At 35.0% G+C, this 22,467-nt stretch overlaps 1 protein-coding gene across 1 annotated transcript in view; it reads left to right on the forward strand.

Moving 5' to 3' along the window:
* The first annotated feature begins 5,632 nt into the window (after positions 1-5,632).
* The window catches only part of LOC126066873 (complement factor H-like), a 111,189-nt gene continuing 94,354 nt past the window's right edge, over positions 5,633-22,467 (forward strand). The window contains 4 exon segments of the mRNA XM_049868291.1: positions 5,633-5,690; positions 7,837-8,031; positions 8,473-8,645; positions 19,941-19,962. Coding sequence (XP_049724248.1) covers positions 5,633-5,690; positions 7,837-8,031; positions 8,473-8,645; positions 19,941-19,962 — 448 coding nt within the window.

The raw sequence follows: 22,467 nt of genomic DNA on the forward strand, positions 1-22,467 counted from the left end.
TGGAAAGTGGATGGTCAACTCAATTAGTAAATAATTTATGAGGTTCCTTCTCCTGATGAAAGTGTTAACAAAAGTTTACTTACCCTCTTTTTTCAGGGGGGTGAGAGAGTGAGGGTGAGTTTGCCATGGTTTTATGTGTAAATGTATAAAACACTTTGAAAAATTATGTCTATAGTAATCATATATATAATGTAGAATTTATGTGGTATTATATAGGAATCATAAATATAATATAGACATCATATATATAGCATAGACGCCATACATAATACAGTAATCATATATATAATGTAGAAATCATATGTAATATAGATACATAGTGTAGAAATCATATATATAATGTACAGATCATGGATATAATGTAGAAATGGCATATATATATATATAAACCCAGTATATATGTATACACATATGTATAAGCATATATATACATGTACATAAATATATATACTTATATACACATATATATGGTATATATATAGAGAGAGAGAGTTTGTCAGAATTTTTTAACTTTCAGAATAATTACTGATAGGAAGAAGGGTCAGTCCATCTTTTCAATTCAAGTTTTTTCCTACTTAAAATCAATCTCATTATTTAGGAACTGGTGAGAGAGCCTCATGTGTATTCTATTGTAGACTTGTGTGTTTTCATCTGAAACCTTTGTGTCTGTTGTGCCTGTGTTTAGGTGACAAGTCTTTCATATTGGAGTTCTTGCTCCTAGACATAAACGTCATGTTTTTAGTGAAGAGATGAGTCCATAGTGCAGAATCCCAGATTTGACCTTTATAATTTATACAGTTAGTGGTGTAGGAGAGGTCCACTTATGAAGATTCCTGCTGCCCTTTTGGAAAATCTTTGTAAACGTCTAGAATCAATTCAAGGGCACTGGGTGGGTAGGTAGTGAAGAGAAACATTTCTCGATAGTGCTGAATTCTATTGTGTTGAAAGATTTCCCTGCACCATTACCTAGATGTTTATAAAGATCCTTTAAGAACAATTTGCTTATTTTGCCCTATTTACACACGATTTTCTCAAAGCCACTCAGTGATATTTTTGTAATAAAAGATATCTATCCTACTGTGTAATTATCTTTTAACTTGTTTTTCAATTTTTATATCGAATATGGGCTCAGGCTAAAGAAAAAATGACAAAAGTTGCTTTCATATCAACTCGTTTTGTACTAAATTGTGATAAAATATCTATTAAAAGACTTTATTATGGAAGATAAAATGTCCAGTAATAAATATGTAGATCTTTATATGCAATTAATCCATTTTCTTTGGTATACATATCTCACCTGGTAACAAGATTGGCATCTTAAATAAAAAAGAAAAAAGTTATCGAGGTTTTCTGAAAAAAGAATTACACACGTCTTATGACTTGTTTTACTACCAGCATGTGACAAGCTCACAAGTAGCAATAGAATTGAGAAAAATGTACTTGGTGTGAATATTTTCAGGTAATTTAAATGATATGAAGAACGCTGTGTGCATAAACGTACATTTTTATTGTAGTAATTATTTCAGGAGAACAATTTATCTTTGGTCTTCTTAGCTTATTTTTCAAAGCTACCTAAATATTTGCACATGATAATCGGGAAGGATTTTTTGTTGCTGGGATGGGATTCACTCAGTCAGCTTGCCCATCCAATAACATGAAATGAAATCTTCAGTTTTATCATGCATTAGAATCTTGTGATACGCCATTATCTGAGAACGCCAGACCCAAAAGTAATGACACATGGTTTAAGCTCAGTGAGAAGCTGGACTGTGAATGCAGCACTGGCTATGAAAACACAGGCGGAAGCACCACGGGGTCTGTAGTATGTGGTGATGATGGTGGGTCTGATATGCCCACGTGTTACAGTGGTTACTGGGCTTTTTTCCTTTGGTGTTCATCTCTTTGGGATAATAGAATCAGTATATGTTGCTTTGGGAAGTATTTGAATTGTCTAGTGACATCATTAAGGAACATTGCTTAAAATCAAGATATTGCCTTCTGATTTAATATAAACTGGGAGTAGGTGGTGTTTTGAAGTTCAAAGATAATTAAAACAGTGCATCAAACTAATGTTTCCTGTTGGCCACATACAGTACAGATTTGTCAAGAAAATGCAAACGGTTTTCTAGTAACCCTAAAGGCAAACTTTGAAATTATTTAAAATCGGGTACCCGATACCATATTACGGTTAGTCACAACGTGAAACGTGGTGTGGCTTCTCACATTTTGTGATCATTTGTGTTATTACATAGATAATAACAGGATCATTCTTACAAGAGTTTGTAAATACTTTAACAAGAGAATATAATTTTCAAATCTTTTATTTAAATCTCAAGTGTATATCAGCAAAACTTTTTTTTTTTTTAATTTCAGTTAATTTTTAATGATTCCAAAGCTTAACTAGAAAAAATGTTGGGAACTTAGATACACAGGTAGTGAGCATTTTGCACAGAAAACAGTAAAACACAATATTGCATTGTAGACTAATTATAGTTGAATTTTTTCTGTTTAATATCATGCATATAATTAAGTACTTTAAGGGCACTAATCCTAACTGAGCAGCTGATGATTTTTTACATTTGTACACCCACACCTCCACCACCCAGATCAGAACAAAGACAATTTTCAGCACCCTATAGCAACCCTCCTATACCAGCTTCCAGTTTATATCCTGCTCATCTCCAGAGGTAACCTGTATTCCGGAATTATAAACCTTAATTAGGTTTTCCTGTTTTTGAGTTTGATATGAGTGAAATTATACTCTATTTACATTATTGTTTGACATTTTTAACTAAACGGAATATGTAGATGACCCTTCCAAGCTTTTGTATATAACAAAAATTCATTCTTTTTATTCCAGAGGAACATTCCATTGTATGCATGTAGAATAATTTATTCATTAATTTCCCTAATTTTCAATATTTGGCTATTATGAAAAAAGTATCTAAGAACATTCTAGTATATAACTTGATGGGCGTACCAACTCATTTCTCTTAAAAATTTACTAGGAGTGAATCAGTTGCCAACACATTTTCCAAAGTGATTGTATTGCACCCTTTAATCTTCCTCCTTTAATATATGAAAGTTCCACTTAACCCCATCCTCACCATTCTGTGACTTTTAAATATTAGCCATACTGTGAGTATGTAGTATATTTAATTGAATTTCTATGTTGTGTTTCACTGGTGAGTAATGATGTTAGCACATTTGTGAATCTATATTTGCAAGGTGATTTCTCAATATTTTAAGTGTTTGTGTATGATACATATGGGTCTTTTGTCTGATATATTACAAATATTTCCTCCCAATCTAAGATTTTTTTTTTTAGTTTTATGATTATACATTTTGATAGACAATGGTTTAAAATATTACAGGCATCCAATACATCATTTTAAAAAATAATTAGTTTTCTGCCTTTTTTTAAGAGAATTGTTAGTCTACTACCAATGACTGAGTGTATTCCACTATGCTTTTATCTCACATTTTATCTTTCTAACTTCACATTTAAAACTATCATCAAACACAAATTGATTTACTTGGTGTGAGAAAAAGAGGCCAAGGTTCAGTTTTGTTTACCACTCCAAAACCCAGTTGTTGTGCCAAAGTTTCCGGGAAAAAACTTTCTTTTTCCCCCCACATCAAATTGCATTGGTTCATAAAACTGGTGATTTACATGTGTAGGTCTATTTCTAGACTCTTCTGTTCCACTGATCAATTTATCTATTACTATTATGTCACTACAACACAGTGTTAAACAAGTTTAACAAGTTTTAATTCTACACCAGTTATTGTGAATAATACATTGTAAAAATTATACATTCTCACATCTTCCTCTGAAAAACATTGACTTTCTTCTAAGAGCTTTATTCCTGGTGGTACACTATTATCCTGTGACATTCTGGTTTTAAGTTTTGCTTGGATGGATCTATTTCAGATGTGTCTTAGTTCAAGTGCATTGTCTTTAGTCAACTACTGGGATATGGTACTCCTGGGACATATCCATTCTGTGTTTCAAAAGAAGTTATGAGAAATTCACTAAGTTCCCCTGGCTCTGAACTCCAAACTCTTTCTTCCCTACACTGGGAATAGCTGCATTTTTTCAGGTTTTCAGTTCTGCTACAGTTGTTTTCTACTAAAGTGGCTGGAATTCACAACACTCGGTGTAGAGTCAGCATATAATTTAAGAAATGGTTGTCTGCAGATTTGAGGGGATTTCCCTGGTGGGGCTTCCTTTTGTCCTGTATTTCTCTCCTCAGTTGACACATTTTTCCAGCCAGACTCAGACCTCTAAGTTAACACAAAAACAAGGCTACTCATTTCTGCTTAAACTCTATCATCCATGTACCATGAGGACTAGGGTGTACCCTCAGTTGAAAAGCTGAGAAACTATGTATCTCACAGGTTGATTTTATTCTTTCAAAGGTTGGATGATTTCCAATTCCTGCTTGCTTTTGTTCACTCAAGTTGCTAGATTTTTTTCATTCATGTTGAGTGTATAATTATTATTTGTAGAAAGTTTAGTCAGATTATAAGCTATTATGGATGTTTTGATCATACGTAATTTTAAATAATTTCAATACTTAGAAATTATTGTTTTTAAAATAAACATACACATAAATGATTTTTAATATATAACTCTAGGACTTTGCTCATTGATTTGCTTTCTCCATCTTCATAGTAATACTATGCTTTCAATAGTAATTATCTGTTTGAAAACAATTCTTTCTAGTAAAGGATATCTTATAAAGGATAAATATGTTTGGAAAGAGATTTATGTGTATAAATATATTTAAATATGTATATATGAAAATAAAAAACAAAAGCAATTAATAAGTCAGTCAGAGGACAGTCCAGTTAAAGGAAAGTGAGGCTTCAGTGACATTCCTTCAGTAGAAGGAAAATCATTGCATGTGTCAGAATACATTGTGCCGTATAAAAAAGGTGCCTCAAAGCACTTTAAAGATTATATTAACATTAAGAATGTGCTAGAACCCATGCACTAGCTAGTGCGATCAACTGAGTTTTAAAAAAAAAAAAAAATCAGAAAGAACTTCTTTTTTCTAGTCACGTGATAATGATTTATTTCACTGGGGTTCTGTATCCTCAGTCACAGAAATGAGATGATATTTAAAAAAAAAAAAGTTTGCTTCCATAACCCCGTGAAAATACAGATGAGTGACTAGGGTCTAAATACCCTGGTTGATTTTCGGAGACCCCTAAGTAATGCATTTGGGTGAAAGGAAATACAGGACAGAGGAAAGTTCTAGTGGCATGGCTTGGATTGTGAGAGCTATTCACATATTCAACTGGCTGAGGAATAAGTTGACCTATTTTCAAGAAATACTTTCTTTTAAATAAGTTAGAGTTATGAAGCCAATTCATTCCAGAAAGATGTGTACATATATAAGAGATGATGAATTAGAGAAATGATTGTGAAACCACTGATAAGAATTATCTAGAGATTTTGCAAATTTCATTGAACTTTGATATTTACTTAGTGACGTCAGCTTACTTAGCTAAATTGTAGTGTACTGAAATTTAGAGTCACACTTAGAAACTGCTAATGAAGCTGATTTTAAACAGCATTACTGGAATATGTGTCTTTATACATCATTGGGAAGGAACACCTAATATGCTGTTTGTAATCAATGTCCTCCTCACCTTGTGGGTGTCTTGTGCTGAGGGACAAGGTAAGTTAAAAACAGATCTGAACATTTAACTTCTCTCTTAAATGAAGTTTTAGGTCATATCTACTTTCGTGTATCTATAGTTTTGAATGAATCGGCTGGTAGGAATAATTTGCATTCTGAAATCAAAATGAAGCGCACATTTAGAGCAAAAGTATCTCAGAATAAAATAAGGAACCGAATCATGTTTTCTGAGTTCCAAAATGTGAAAAGCCATTCAACAGTGATTATTGAGACATGTGAATATGGTCATAAAATCTTAACTGAAAAACATGTCACAAGAAACGCCAGATTCAAGCAAGAAAATGTTTTGGGGACTTCTTATTTGTAATACAAAGAAATTCTGGAGAGTGATGGATTTTTGATGATGGCTTTTTTTTTTTTTTTGGAAGAGTGATTCTTTTTTGTGATGGTTTTATAGATTCACATATCAAAATCTCTCCACTTGTGCATTTTAAATATTATATTTCATAGCAATTATACCTTAATAAATCTGTTAAAAGCCATGAACATTATTATCTCCTTTAGCAAAACTTAAAATATATTTTCTCTTAAAATTCAATACTCACATTTCCAAGTTAGGTAAATGAAACCTCCAATGAGATTCAAGCCAGAACCAGTTGCCGTGGTGTAATTCGGACTCATAGTGACTGCACGTGTGTGAGAGTAGAACGGTGCTTCACAGGGTTTTCAGTGGCTGAACTTTTGTAGGTAGAACACTAGAACTTTCTTCTGTGGGCCTCTGAGTGGACACAATCTGCAAACCTTTTGGTTAGCAACTGAGCTGGTTAACCATTTGAACCAGCAATGAGATTTAGTATACCTCACTGAACACAATTTATCAACAGAATATGATTAAATGAGCTTTATTCTTTAATTTCCAGGGATAATTAATTTTAACATTTTTTGATAGTGGGTCTGATATGTTATTTAAGTCTATTTGTGTAAATTCCTTCACAATTAAAATGCCTGCATTCAAATTTTTTATCCTGATAACACACCTGTAGAAACTACTTGAGAAAACCCTAACCAAACAGAAAACAAACCAGGTCAGTGAACTCAAGATAGGAAAGTTGAAGATAATTAAGAACAGCTGATCATTGTATATGCATGTCTTAAAACATTTTAAAAAGCATTACATAAAGTTTCATGAAATAGGAGAATCACATTTTATGAAAGAAATTAATTCTAGTCTGGTATTAAAAGTATTAAACTATCTTTAGAATATCCTATAGAAGTGGCAAAATATAAGGTTTAAACTTTCAATAAGCAAAATAGCACTTAATCATATTAGTTAAAATTACTGTAAATGTAAGAATAACTCAATAGAACACAATTGAATTGCACCCCAATTAAAAATAGATATTTTATAGGACATTAAAGAGACACCCCATTTGCACATTAAAATTAGAAATAAACAATCAAAACTTTACCATAATCTTAGCTATTTGGCTATTAAGAAATACTCTTAGTCTAATTATTCTCATTGGAAAACCTGGTGGGGTAGTCGTTGAGAGTTATGGCTGCTAATCAAAATGTTGCCAGCTCAAATCCACCAGGCACTCCTTGAAAACCCTATGGGACAATTCTACTCTGTCCTACAGGGTTGCTGTGTGTTGGAATCAACTTGATGGCAACAGTTTTTTTTTTTTTTAATTCTCATTAAATAAAGAAAACTATATCCCTTCCATCTGAGTAGATTTGGGAAGAGAAGGCAGGGCTCCAATTTCTGATGGGGATGGAAAAGAAAGAAGACAGATAAGACGACTGATAAAATTAGCAAGAAAGAAAAGTCCTTCAACCAGGATGGATGCTCATTTAATCAACCAAGTCTAGTAGTGAGATGTGTCCTCAAGGAGACTACATTAAATGGGTCTGTGCAGTTTTCTTCTTGGAGAGTCTACATATAAAATTATACATCAGATGATCTAGAAAATGTCATTTCATCATCGTTAGCAAAGACCTCCTTCAGTAGTACTTTGGTGATCTGACTTCTGTAGCTTGTCTTGTTCTAGAAGCCCTAATGTAATGAATGAGTGCAATTGTGGTTAAAAAAGAATATACTTTACCGATGAAAAGTTTTAATCTAAATTGATAGGTTTTTTAAGATAAAATATTACTTACACTGTCTTGTATTTTTTATTCCAAGTGAAACCTTGTGATTTTCCAGAAATAAAAAATGGATATCTACATTATCAAGATTATTATAGACCATACTTTCCAGTAGAGCTAGGAAAATATTACTACTACTACTGTAATAGTGGTTTTGTGACTCCTGAAGAACGCTCTGGGGGTTACATAACATGCAGAAGAGAAGGATGGTCACCAAGTGTCCCATGCCTCAGTAAGTAAACCTTTAAGAATTATATATCTATGAATCTTTCGGTGAGTGGAGAGAAAGCACTGAAGTGATTATGATTGCTTCTTGTATGATAAAAAACAGTGCATTAGGAAGAATGGTGCTAGTGAAAAGACCAAAATAGATTTTTTCTTTTGTAAGTAGCTATTCCTGAAAAGCAAATGAGAAATAAAGATAGGAACTTTCTAAAATATCTCTAAGCTACATTTGTACATATTTTAATTATAAAAATTTCAGACAAATAGCATGGACTATTGATTTTTCTTTTTCAGCAACCATTTGGTAATAGCTTGACTCTTTGTCCCTTAGTTTATACATCATTTTTTAGATTATTACACATTCTAATTTAAACATTGCAAAGATAATTTTTGGTTCAGTATTTGGACCAAATTCATGTTTTTCATTTGTTATTTTTATGGTCCTTAGAAAGATGCCATTTGTATGATGTGGAGAATGGATACTCTCGTTATTCAGGAAGATATCGTTTAGAGGGTCGTTCTGTAGATGTTCAGTGCAATCGTGGCTACAGTCTTCCAAATGGACATGGCACCATTACGTGTACAGAGCATGGCTGGTCCCCTCCTCCCAAATGCATCCGTGTCAGTAAGTAAGATCTCAGAAAATTTTATAAGATTGGTATATATTAACCATAGCAAAATGCAAGTACCAACTTCTCATTTTGCCAATGGTAACTATTTAATTTTTTATCCAAGCTTGTAGGAGTGTATATACAAGTCTCTTGATAAATATTGAGCAAAATAAATGAGCATGTTCACTGATATTACTCAGGAATACAGTAAAATAATTTTGAATATATTACTTGTTGGTAAAAATAAGTCACATTTAATATTACATTGAAGTCACTAAATTGGTTTACTCGAAAGGATTTCAAAATTCAAGCCAAAATATCATTCATGTATTCAAGCAGTAATTCAGCAAATATTTCTGCTATAGGTCTGTGTGTATAGCTAGGAATGGATTTTTTTGGACATTGTGTATGTTCCACTAAGAAGGTGATTCCTAACAGTTTTCCATAGTGGTTGTACCAATATACATTTATAACAACAGTTCCTTGTTGCTCGACATCTTTGTTAATGATTGAGGTTACATTTCAATATTTATTAATTAAGTGGTTGTAAAATGCTATAGCATTACTCTTAATATGCATTTCTTTTATTAATTGAGTTGAGCATATACTCGTTTATTGGCAATTTATGAATTGCATTGATGTTTTCTTAATTTATCATTTTAGGGAATTTTGGTATTGATTTGTTGGAATTGTCTATTCGGAATATTAATTTTGTTTCACTTATAAGAATTATAAGAATTGCAAGCAATTTCTTCTCTTCTTTTACTACATTCAATGTTATTCTTTCTTTCAGGATTAATGCTTCTTGTGTCTTAAGAAACACTTCTCTATATCAAAGACATAAATTATGCTATATTTTGTTTTTAAAAGTTTTACTATTTCACCTCTCCTGTTTATATATTCAATCCATTTTGGGTTTTAAAGTTTCAATATTTCACATTTCCTGTTTATATATTAAATCCACTTTGGGTTGATTTTTATATATGGCAATAACCAAATTTCTTAAAAAATACAAAAAACTCAACATTTCCTCAGTAATCTGTAATTTATTATAAATTACATGTTGGCTATTAATCTGAGTTCTCTGGTCTCTGACACAAGTACATTTTTAGCCAGTCTTCCAGTGTTATTGTATTGTTTTAATTACAGTAAATTTAAATAAGGCTGGACACCCGTGGAAAACCTTTTACCCTAATATTTTTTCTTCATTATTTTCTTATTTTTCTTGTGGCTTTGCTCTGATATACACATTTTAATTCAGCTTAGTAAATTCTTTCTAAAACTTTATATAGATTATATGGAATTATTTTAGAACTCCAGATCAATTTATGGAAAGCAGGTATCTTTATGATATTGAGCCTTCCTATTGATGAATGCTATATATTTAAATTTTTATTTAAGTGTGTTAGTTATCTATTGCTGCTATAACAGAAATACTGCAAGTGGATGGCTTTAACAAGCAGAAATTTATTCTCTCACAGTTTAGGAGGCTACAAGTCTGAATTTAGGGCACCAACTCCCGAGGAAGGCTTTCTTTCTCTGTCGGCTCTACGGAAAGTCATCAATCCTTCCCTGTTCTAGGAGCTTCTCAGCCCAAGAATCCTGGTCCAAAGGACTTGCTCCACGCCTGGTTCTTCTTTCTTGGTGGTACTGGATCCCTGTCCTCTCTTCTCGTTTCTCTCTTTAATATCTCAGAAGAGATTGACTCAAGATACAGCCTAATTCTGTAGATTATATCCTACCTCATTAACATAAAGGACAAGTCATTCTCAGATGGAATCATAGCCACAGACATAGAGGCTAGGATTTACAATACACAGGATAATTACATCAGATCACAGAATGGAGGACAACCACAAAATTATTGCCTAGCCAACTTGACGGACATTTTCGGGGTCACAATTCAATCCATGACGTGTCTGTTAGTTCTTTTCTATTATGCATTTTTGCTTATGAAAATTTCATAACTATTATGAATTATGTTTCTTATATATAAAAAATATGTATATATAACATGATTATTATTTCCTTAAGCTTCAGAAATGTTCTTTTAATCTTTGGGGATTTGATTAATATTATTAATCTTGCTTAAAATTTGGAATTAACTTTCATTTGATGACCTTTGAATTTTTTCACTGCTACTTCTGTTTGTTCTAATTTCTTATTTTTTTCTTGTATTTCTGCCTGAAATTTATATTATTTTGTTTGATACTCTTTGAAACTTAAATATTTTCTCATTTTTTTTTTACACTGCATTTTCTATTCAGAGAGATCACGTTGGTTTTTGTCTTCTAGTAACTCAGTCACACTAAAAATTTTAAGCAATTACATTTGAATTTCCAAGAGCTCATTTTAAAATCAACTTTATTGAGGTATAAATTCCACATGTATTTGCTGTGTAAGCAATGAGTTTTGAAAAATACGTACACTCTTATGACCACAAATCCTCTCAATTAAGAGACAGTTTTAATCTCAGAAGAGAGTAACCTTCTGCCCTTTTCCACTTAATCTTCCCCCACACCATTGCTCCAAAAGGTTGCCATGATACGGGATTCCAATGGGCTTTATCTTAAGTAATGTTCATCTTCCCTCCATTGGTAAAATCTTAGTCAATTGTAACAATTTCCAGCTCTAATAAACTGTACTACTGGGTTAATCTGGTTTTTGTTTATGTCAGGGCCTTGGAAGTTAGACAGCACCTAGGCAAATTACAATTTCATTTATAAAACTCCATAGATGAGGGGAATCATAAGCCTTTCATAATTTCTTGTGATTCTGTTGCCAAAATCAAGACCATTGTTTTTGAACTCTCTCCACTTTCATCTGTTGTAGCATACTTATCAATTCCTCTTGGGTCAGCATGAATACTCTTGCCCATCTATTTTTTCTATCATGCTGTTGTACTGTCTGTTCAGTTAATTCTACCCGTTATTCTAAATTTGTGTTTTGTGTCCAAGTTGCCTACCATTGTTTTCCTAACTCTGAAAATAATATCCCTTCTAAGCACCTAATATAGATCAGTAACTAATTTTCCTCAGTATGTAGGTCTTCAATAAAGTCAAATTTGACTTGTCCTTGAACTCTTTGCCTGTGCCAATTTTGCCCAGGATACTTTTGGTACATTTTAGACAATGTTCAATTATCTACCAAATATAGTATACTATTAACTTCTTATTGACTGAATACAATTTAAGAATATATTTTGGATCCAAAAAAGTACACTTACCCGGAATAATGTCATATGAGTGGTAAAAAGAAAACCAAATCCGTTGCTGTGAATTCCGACTCATAGAGACCGCATAGGAAGAGTAGAACCGCCCCACAGAGTTTCTAAGGAATGCCTGGTGAATTCAAACTGCTGACCTTTTGGTTAGCTCTTAACCAGTATGCCACCAGGGTTTCCATATTTTGGTTAGCTCTTAACCAGTATGCCACCAGGGTTTCCATATTTTGGCCAGTATGCCACCAGGGTTTCCATATGGGTGGTAGTTACTCTGAAATACATTAGTTTGTGTATGCCAAAGATCTTCCCATAGGTGCCCATGGTGGATATTGAGGCTATCAATGGTTGATATGTAAGCCCACCATGACACCCTATACTGACATTGGATTTAGTTTTACTAGTTTTCTTGACCTTGATTATTTTCCTCTATCCACAAAAAATGGTACAGAACAAGAGTCAGATAGTAACTAAATTTTCGTAAAAAGTCATAATAAATATTTTGGCTCTGTGCTTGTCTTAGGCTGAGTTATCTAGAAAAGCAAAACCAGTAAAGAGTATAAATATACATAAAGAGAGAGGAAACAGCTCAGATGATAGTAGAGTCTGAAATGTCCCAAGTCTGTGGGTCGGGATAGAGGCTTCTCCTGATTCATGTAGTCTCGGGGTCTGGCAAACCCAGGATTGGCAGAGCAGAGAGCAAGGCTCTTGCTTATAGGCTGCAAAGATCGATGAATCCCAAGATTGGCAGGTCATATATTTGATATAGGCCACACACCCAAGGAAACTGTGTTTCAACTGATTGGCTACTCACAGCAGATCCCATCTTGGGAGTGATCACATATCAGATTTCAACAGGGAAGTGAGCACATTATACGACTGCCAAAACACTGAGAATCATGGCCCTGCCAAGTTGACACACAATCTTAACCATCACAGTGGGTTATATGGTTTCTACTGTGGCTACTTCACTGTGTTCTTGTAGCGTGAGAGTAGCCAGAGACAATATGAAAATGAATGAATGTGGCTGTGTTTCACAGAAACATTATAAAATGGATTTGATCCACGGGCAGTGATTTGCCAATCACAATTCTGAAGACTTGGGGTACATGATCGTATGAAAAATCAGGCATGCCAAAAATATTTTATGTCTGTGGTATCCAACACATAGTCATCTAAGTTATTGTTAACACAGTGGTCTGAGGCTCTGTTGTTGAACAAATGCTTCTGGGTGCGTTCAGGAGTCCACAGTTCCCACAAGTTACTCCCAATAGGAATTCTCATACAATTCTCTCATACAAATGAGGTCTCATTAGAATCATTAAAATGTACCACATAGATGACTTCAGACTGAATGCTCTTATAATGTCCCAGAACCCAATCTGTACTGTCAGCTTCAGACAATGGATAATTTCTGCAAGCAACTAGTTTCATCTACACGGGCATTTGTATTTATACCTATGAGATTACTATCTTCTTTTTCTCTCAGCATGCAACAAGGCAAGAAAAAACTACGAAGGCAATTTTAGCTTTTCATTTTTGCAATATGTATATCGGTTGCCTTTTGGCTACTAACTGAAAGGTTTGTGGTTTGAATTCACCCAAAGGTGCTTTGGAAGAAGGGCTTGGCAATCTATTTCCAAAAGATGGAAAATCCTAAGGAGCACAGCTGTACTCTGAAACACATGCAGTATACATGATTTGGGATTGAATCAATATCAACTTTTTTTCTTTGTTTTTCATGATGTCTACCTAATTATGAAACCTTAGCTTGATCTCGAGACTGAGACAGCCACAGTATATCATCAGCATAATGAATAACAGTGCTTTCCAACTGAATCAAATCTTAATATTTTAAAATATGTTGAGGCAATAAGCCGAAGAGTTCTAATATATTTGTGGAAGAATAAGAGCATGCATAATAGTTTGTCCTACATGAATAGAAATTAACTTTGGTTTTCTTCAAAATAGGTACTGAAAAGCAAACATTAGCCAAATTGGTGACAGAGTACAAAATTTCCCTTAGCTTGTTGTGCAGCTTAAACGTTAATGGCATTTTGACAGATGCTTCTGGAAGCACTAGTTTTCTCAGTCTTCTGAAGTCTCTAGTTAGTTTCCAGGATCCATCATTATTTCTCACTAGCCATAAAAAAAACTAGTTACTGGGCTATTAAACAATGAAATTGTAATTATTAATGAACTTGCATATAATATCCTTAAAGTTGAAACTTTTAATTACATGGTATAATTTTTAATTACGTGTAGTAAATTGTTTTTATAATTTGGTGTACAGTTCTATAAGATTTGAGAAATACATGAGCCATCTGGATAAATAAATATTCTGTATAAATAACAGTCTTATCACTACAAAAAACTTCCTTCATAGTACCTCTTTGTATTCACACCATTCACCACCCTTAATGGGTGAGAGTTCCAGTTGCTCCCCAGCCTTGCTAACACTTGATATGGTGAAGTTTTTGTTTTACTTTGTTTTCGTTTTTTGTTGTTTTTTGGCCATTGTAATCTCTTATTCCCTAATGACTACTGCTGTTGAGCATTTTTTTCCGTGCTTATTTGCCATCCATGTATCTTCTTTGATGAAACCTGTCAAATATTTTTTCTACTTTTTTACTATTTTTTTAAGTGTTTATTGAAGTTTTTTGAAAGTTTATAATATATTCCGGATAGTAGTGCTTTGTCAGATATGTGTTTTGCATGTACTACCCTCCCCCTGATCTGTACCTTACATTTTCACTCTTTTTGTGGTGTCATTCATAGAGAAAATATATTTTATTTTGAATCCAAATTTACAGTTTTTTCTTTCATGGGTTATATTTATGGTGTCATATCCAGAAAGTGTCTAAGCTAAGACTATGTTCTATTGTAGAAGTTTTATAGTTTTATGTTTTAAATTTAGTTATGTGATCAATTTTGAGTTAGTTTTTTGTATAAGATGTGAGGAGTATGATAATGTTCATTATTTTTCATTTTGATGCCTGATCGTTATAGTACCGTTTGTTTAAAAAACTATTCTTTTTCCATTGAATTGGTTTTGCTCCTTTATCAGGTATCAACTGATCATATATGTGAACCCATTTCTGGACTCTTTATTCTGTTCCATTATTCTATGTGTTTACCGTTTCACCGATATCACATACTGTTTTAATTACTGTGGTTTTTAGTAAGTCTTAAGAAATTTAGGTAGTATGAGTACTCCAACCTTGTTCTGAAAAATTGTTTTGGGTATTCTAGTTCCTTCGACTTTCTTTGTGAATTTTAGAATCAGCTTATCAATTTGTCTAAATATTTTGCTGAGATTTTAATTTGGATTATGATAAACTTAAAAATCAATTTGGGGCCAAATTGACATTATAACAATATTGAGTCTTTCAATCTATTAAGACGGTTTATCTTTTTATTTATTTGGATCTTCTTAAAATTTCTTACTTCAGTATTTGTGGCAAATACTTTATTATATTTATTCTTAGTATTTTATATTTTTGTTGCTGTTGTAAATGCTATCTATTTATAAATTTAGTTTTCTATTTACTTTTTGCTAGTATATAAAAATGTGATTGATTGTTGTATATATTTAGAATTCTTGTTAAACTGGCATATTAATTCTTAGAGTTTTTTTTTTTTTGTAGATTCTTTAGAGTTTTCTCTGTAGAAAATCATACCAACTTTGACAAAGAAAGTTTTCTTTCCATTCTCTCACTCTATGTATTATTTCTTTTTCTTGTTGCACAGACTAGGTATTCCAGCACATAGTTGAGTGAGAGTAGGGAGATTGGGCACCCTTGTTCTGTTTCTGATCTTTGGAGGAAAGCATTCAGTCTTTCACTATTAATATATTGTAGCTTTAGGATTTTTGTAGATGCCTGCCTTAGGTTGGGTTCTTTAGAGAAGCAAAACCAGTGAAGTGTATAAAAATACATATATATATTTATAAAAAATATGTAGGTAAGGAGGGAGCCAAGATGACTGACTAGGTAGACACTACCTCAGATCCCTCTTGCAACAAAGACTCAAAAAAACAAGTGAATCGATCACATACATGACAATCTACGAACCCTGAACAACAAACACAGATTTAAAGAGTTGACCTGAGTGACCGAGATGGAGAAAGAACAGCTACGGGGAAGCAGTGACTGTTTTCGGAGCCTGGAGCCAGCGTCCCAGTCAGATAACCTTGGCGCCGGGCTTTGGACTGGGCCCAGGGTAGCTGAACACAACATCTTGTGACGGCACAAACACGGGGCGCAGCCCTATCCCCCTGAACTGACCTCGGGAGGGGGCCCAGCCCGTCCGCGTGGGTGGCGTGGCGATGCAGCTGGTGGGAGGAGAAGTCCCTGGGTGGCAGTTACTGGTTTTGGAGCCGGGAGTGCAGCGTCCCAGCCGGGGAACCTTGGCGGCGGGCTTAGGACTGGGCCCAGGGGGCTGAACACAACATCTTGTGACTGCGCAAACACGGGGTGCAGCTCTACTCCTCTGAACTAACCCTGGGAGGGGGCCCAGCTGGCCCACGGGGGCGGCACTGCAGGCAGCTGGCAGGATGAGAAATCCCCGGGAGGCAGCGACTGATTTTGGAGCCGGGAGTGCAGCATCCCAGCAGGGGAAACGTGACGCTGGGCTTTGGGCTGGCAGCAGAGGATCTGACTGTGGCTTCAGTGGGCCAGACCCACGGGGACAATCTCCACACAGCCAGCACACATAGGTGACACACCCCTTGGGAATCTCAGATAAAATAGTCATCCCAAGCAAGATAAGCAACTTTGGCTATATTCCGGGGTGCTACTCTCTGCTGCTTTTCTGAACCCTCCCCTCGCCTTCCCAGGCGGCTTCATTAACATTGGAATTTCCTGAGCCAGAGGGAGAACAGCTCCGGCTCCGCGGCTTTGCTTTTCCCGTTTTTTTTTTTTTTTTTTTTTTAGTCTTTTCCTAACCCATTCTTCCGGCCTGAGAGAAGCAAACACAAAAAACCCAGGGGCCAAAAATCCTTCCCTAATGGGCCTAAAAACACAGAACCAGCTCCAGCCAAGCATATATGATCCAAATCTCGGGCTTTCATCCTTACAGGGAACAAGGTGGCTGTTATAATGCAAAGGCAGTTCTGATAGGGATCTGACTGCATTTTTTTAGCAGATTTACTGGAAAAACAAGTTTCCCAAGTCTGATATCTCTGCTTATTCAACAGAGCCCTAACTGACCCACAACAGGGAACTGAGGGCTGAAGCTTCCCCCAGACCACCTAGCCTCTTGCCTTAGGGGTCTAAGGAGGGTGACACCTACCAATCAGTAGAGGTACTTGCATTGTGGGCCTAAGGTACAGCTGCAGAGCCCTCCCACCAAGGTGCAATACAAATAGAGACACACCTACCTCACTGACACTTGGGGGAAGCCTGTCAGCATCCTGCCCCCCCTGGAGTGTGAACCCCAGCTGCTAATAGAATCTGGTGCACACAACTATCACCACTACTTCTCAAGGTGGATAAGTGTTAGGGTGCAGCACACACTTGATGACCCAAAATCAGATTCTACTCAAGAATAGTGAATAGACTTAGGCATATATATCTGGCAACAGCCCAAACCAGCTGGTAAGAGGTCATAAGTAAGTCAAGGGCTACAACAAACAAGACAGAACAATCTAGTAGCCCATCCACATGTATTGAAAGAAAACAAAACAAGATAAGACTCAGTGAGCAATTATAGAATAAATCACTACTGATGGCTTGGAGACAGCAGTCGGTATCAAACCACATAAAGAAGCAGACCATGACAGCTTCTACAACCCCCCAAACAAAAGAATCAAAATCTTTCCCAAATGAAGATACAATCCTGGAATTATCAGATACACAATATAAAAAACTAATTTACAGAATGCTTCAAGACATAAGGGATGACCTCAGAAATGAAATAAGGCAAACTGCAGAAAAAGCCAAGGAACACACTGATAAAACTGTTGAAGAACTCAAAACGATTATTCAAGAACATAGTGGAAATATTAATAAGTTGCAAGAATCCATAGAGAGACAGCATGTAGAAATCCAAAAGATTAACAATAAAATTACAGAATTAGACAACGCAATAGGAAGTCAGAGGAGCAGACTCGAGCAATTAGAATGCAGAATGGGAAATCTGGAGGACCAGAGAATTAACACCAACATAGCTGAAAAAAAAATCAGGTAAAAGAATTTAAAAAAATGAAGAAACCCTAAGAATTATGTGGGACTCTATCAAGAAGGATAACTTGTGGGTGATTGGAGTCCCAGAACAGGGAGGGAGGACAGAAAACACAGAGAAAATAGTTGAAGATCTGCTGACAGAAAACTTCCCTGACATCATGAAAGACTCTTCGATATCTATCCAAGATGCTCATCAAACCCCATTTAAGATTGATCCAAAAAGAAAAACACCAAGACATATTATCATCAAACTTGCCAAAACCAAAGATAAAGAGAAAATTTTAAGAGCAGCCAGGGAGAAAAGAAAGGTCTCCTTCAAGGGAGAATCAATAAGAATAAGTTCAGACTACTCAGCAGAAACCATGCAGGAAAGAAGGCAATGGGATGACATATACTGAGCACTGAAGGAGAAAAACTGCCAGCCAAGGATCATATATCCAGCAAAACTCTCTCTCATATATGAAGGCGAAATTAAGATGTTTACAGATAAACACAAGCTTAGAGAATTTGCAAAAACCAAACCAAAGCTACAAGAAATACTAAAGGAAATTGTTTGGTCAGAAAACCAATAATATCAGATACCAGCACAACACAAGGTCACAGAACAGAACATCCTGATATCAACTCAAATAGGGAAATCACAAAAACAAATTAAGATTAATTTTAAAAAGAAAAAAACGCCCCAAACAGGGAATCATTGAAGTCAATATGTAAAAGATCACAATAATAAAAAAGAGGGACTTAATACAGGTGGCATAGAACTGCCATATGGAGAGGGATACAAGGCGATATAGGACAATGTAAGTTAGGTTTTTACTTAGAAAAACAGGGGTAAATATTAAGGTAACCACAAAGAGGTATAACAACTCCATAACTCAAAATAAAAACCAAGAAAAATGTAACGACTCAACAAACATAAAGTCGAATACTATGAAAATGAGGATCTCACAGTTTACAAAGAAAAACGTCTCAGCACAAAAAAGCAAGTGAAAAAATGAAATTGTCAACAACACACATAAAAAGGCATCAAAATGACAACACTAAACACTTATCGATAATTACACTGAATGTCAACGGAATAAATGCACCAATAAAGACACAGAGAGTCTCGGACTGGATAAAGAAACACGATCCGTCTATATGCTGCCTACAAGAGACACACCTTAGACTTACAGACACAAACAAACTAAAACTCAAAGCATGGAAAAAAATATATCAAGCAAACAATAAGCAAAAAAGAAGAGGAGCAGCAATATTAATTTCTGACAAAATAGACTTTAGACTTAAATCCACCACAAAGGATAAAGAAGGACACTACATAATGATAAAAGGGACAATTGATCAGGAAGATATAAGCATATTAAATATTTAAATGTGCCCAATGACAGAGCTGCAAGGTACATAAATCAAATTTTAACAGAACTGAAAAGTGAGATACACACCTCCAAAATTATAGTAGGAGACTTCAAAACACCACTTTCGGGGAAGGACAGGACATACAGTAAGAAGCTCAATAGAGACACAGAAGACCTAATTACAACAATCAACCAACTTGACCTCATTGACTTATACAGAACTCTCTACCCAACTGCTGCAAAGTATACTTTTTTTTCTAGCACACATGGAACATTCTCTAGAATAGACCACATATTAGGTCATAAAACAAACCTTTGCAGAGTCCAAAACATCGAAATATTACAAAGCATCTTCTCAGACCACAAGGCAATAAAACTAGAAATCAATAACAGAAAAACTAGGGAAAAGAAATCAAATACTTGGAAACTAAACAATACCCTCCTGAAAAAAGACTGGGTTATAGAAGACATTAAGGAGGGAATGAGGAAATTCATAGAATGCAACGAGAATGAAAACACTTCCTATCAAAACCTCTGGGACACAGCAAAAGCAGTGCTCAGAGGCCAGTTTATATCGAAAAATGCACACATACAAAAAGAAGCAAGAGCCAAAATCAGAGAACTGTCCCTACAACTTGAACAAATAGAAAGTGAGCAACAAAAGAATCCATCAGGCACCAGAAGAAAACAAATAATAAAAATTAGAGCTGAACTAAATGAATCAGAGAACAGAAAAACAATTGAAAGAATTAACAAAGCCAAAAGCTGGTTCTTTGAAAAAATTAACAAAATTGATAAACCATTGGCTAGACTGACTAAAGAAATACAGGAAAGGAAACAAATAACCCGAATAAGAAATGAGAAGGACCACATCACAACAGAACCAAATGAAATTAAAAGAATCATTTCAGATTATTATGAAAAATTGTACTCTAACAAATTTGGAAACCTAGAAGAAATGGATGAATTCCTTGAAAAACACTACCTACCTAAACTAACACATTCAGAAGCAGAACAACTAAATAGACCCATAACAAAAAAAGAGATTGAAACGGTAATCAAAAAACTCCCAACAAAAAAAAGTCCTGGCCCGGACGGCTTCACTGCAGAGTTCTACCAAATTTTCAGAGAAGAGTTAACACCACTACTACTAAAGGTATTCCAAAGCATAGAAAATGACGGAATACTACCCAACTCATTCTATGAAGCCACCATCTCCCTGATACCAAAACCAGGTAAAGACATTACAAAAAAAGAAAATTATAGACCTATATCCCTCATGAACATTGATGCAAAAATCCTCAACAAAATTCTAGCCAATAGAATCCAACAACACATCAAAAAAATAATTCACCCTGATCAAGTGGGATTTATACCAGGTATGCAAGGCTGGTTTAATATCAGAAAAACCATTAATGTAATCCATCACATAAATAAAACAAAAGACAAAAACCACATGATCTTATCAATTGATGCAGAAAAGGCATTTGACAAAGTCCAACACCCATTCATGATAAAAACTCTTACCAAAATAGGAATTGAAGGAAAATTCCTCAACATAATAAAGGGCATCTATGCAAAGCCAACAGCCAATATCACTCTAAATGGAGAGAACCTGAAAGCATTTCCCTTGAGAACGGGAACCAGACAAGGATGCCCTTTATCACCGCTCTTATTCAACATCGTGTTGGAAGTCTTAGCCAGGGCAATCAGGCTAGACAAAGAAATAAAAGGTATCCGGATTGGCAAGGAAGAAGTAAAGTTATCACTATTTGCAGATGACATGATTATATACACAGAAAACCCTAAGGAATCCTCCAGAAAACTACTGAAACTAATAGAAGAGTTTGGCAGAGTCTCAGGTTATAAAATAAACATACAAAAATCACTTGGATTCCTCTACATCAACAAAAAGAACACCGAAGAGGAAATAACCAAATCAATACCATTCACGGTAGCCCCCAAGAAGATAAGATACTTAGGAATAAATCTTACCAAGGATGTAAAAGACCTATACAAAGAAAACTACAAAGCTGTACTACAAGAAATTCAAAAGGACATACTTAAGTGGAAAAACATACCTTGCTCATGGATAGGAAGACTTAACATAGTAAAAATGTCTATTCTACCAAAAGCCATCTATACATTTAACGCACTTCCGATCCAAATTCCAATGTCATATTTTAAGGGGATAGAGAAACAAATCACCAATTTCATATGGAAGGGAAAGAAGCCCCGGATAAGCAAAGCACTACTGAAAAAGAAGAAGAAAGTGGGAGGCCTCACCTTACCTGACTTCAGAACCTATTATACAGCCACAGTAGTCAAAACAGCCTGGTATTGGTACAACAACAGACACATAGACCAATGGAACAGAATTGAGAACCCAGACATAGATCCATCCACGTATGAGCAGCTGATATTTGACAAAGGACCAGTGTCAATTAACTGGGGAAAAGACAGCCTTTTTAACAAATGGTGCTGGCATAACTGGATATCCATTTGCAAAAAAATGAAACAGGACCCATACCTCACACCATGCACAAAAACTAACTCCAAGTGGATCAAAGACCTAAACATAAAGACTAAAACGATAAAGATCATGGAAGAAAAAATTGGGACAACCCTAGGAGCCCTAATACAAGGTATAAACAGAATACAAAACATTACCAAAAATGATGAAGAGAAACCCGATAACTGGGAGCTCCTAAAAATCAAACACCTATGCTCATCTAAAGACTTCACCAAAAGAGTAAAAAGACCACCTACAGATTGGGAAAGAATTTTCAGCTATGACATCTCCGACCAGCGCCTGATCTCTAAAATCTACATGATTCTGTCAAAACTCAACCACAAAAAGACAAACAACCCAATCAAGAAGTGGGCAAAGGATATGAACACACATTTCTCTAAAGAAGATATTCAGGCAGCCAACAGATACATGAGAAAATGCTCTCGATCATTAGCCATTAGAGAAATGCAAATTAAAACTACGATGAGATTCCATCTCACACCAGCAAGGCTGGCATTAATCCAAAAAACACAAAATAATAAATGTTGGAGAGGCTGCGG

This window comes from Elephas maximus, chromosome 24, assembly GCF_024166365.1.
Source record: "Elephas maximus indicus isolate mEleMax1 chromosome 24, mEleMax1 primary haplotype, whole genome shotgun sequence".
Lineage (NCBI taxonomy): Eukaryota > Metazoa > Chordata > Mammalia > Proboscidea > Elephantidae > Elephas > Elephas maximus.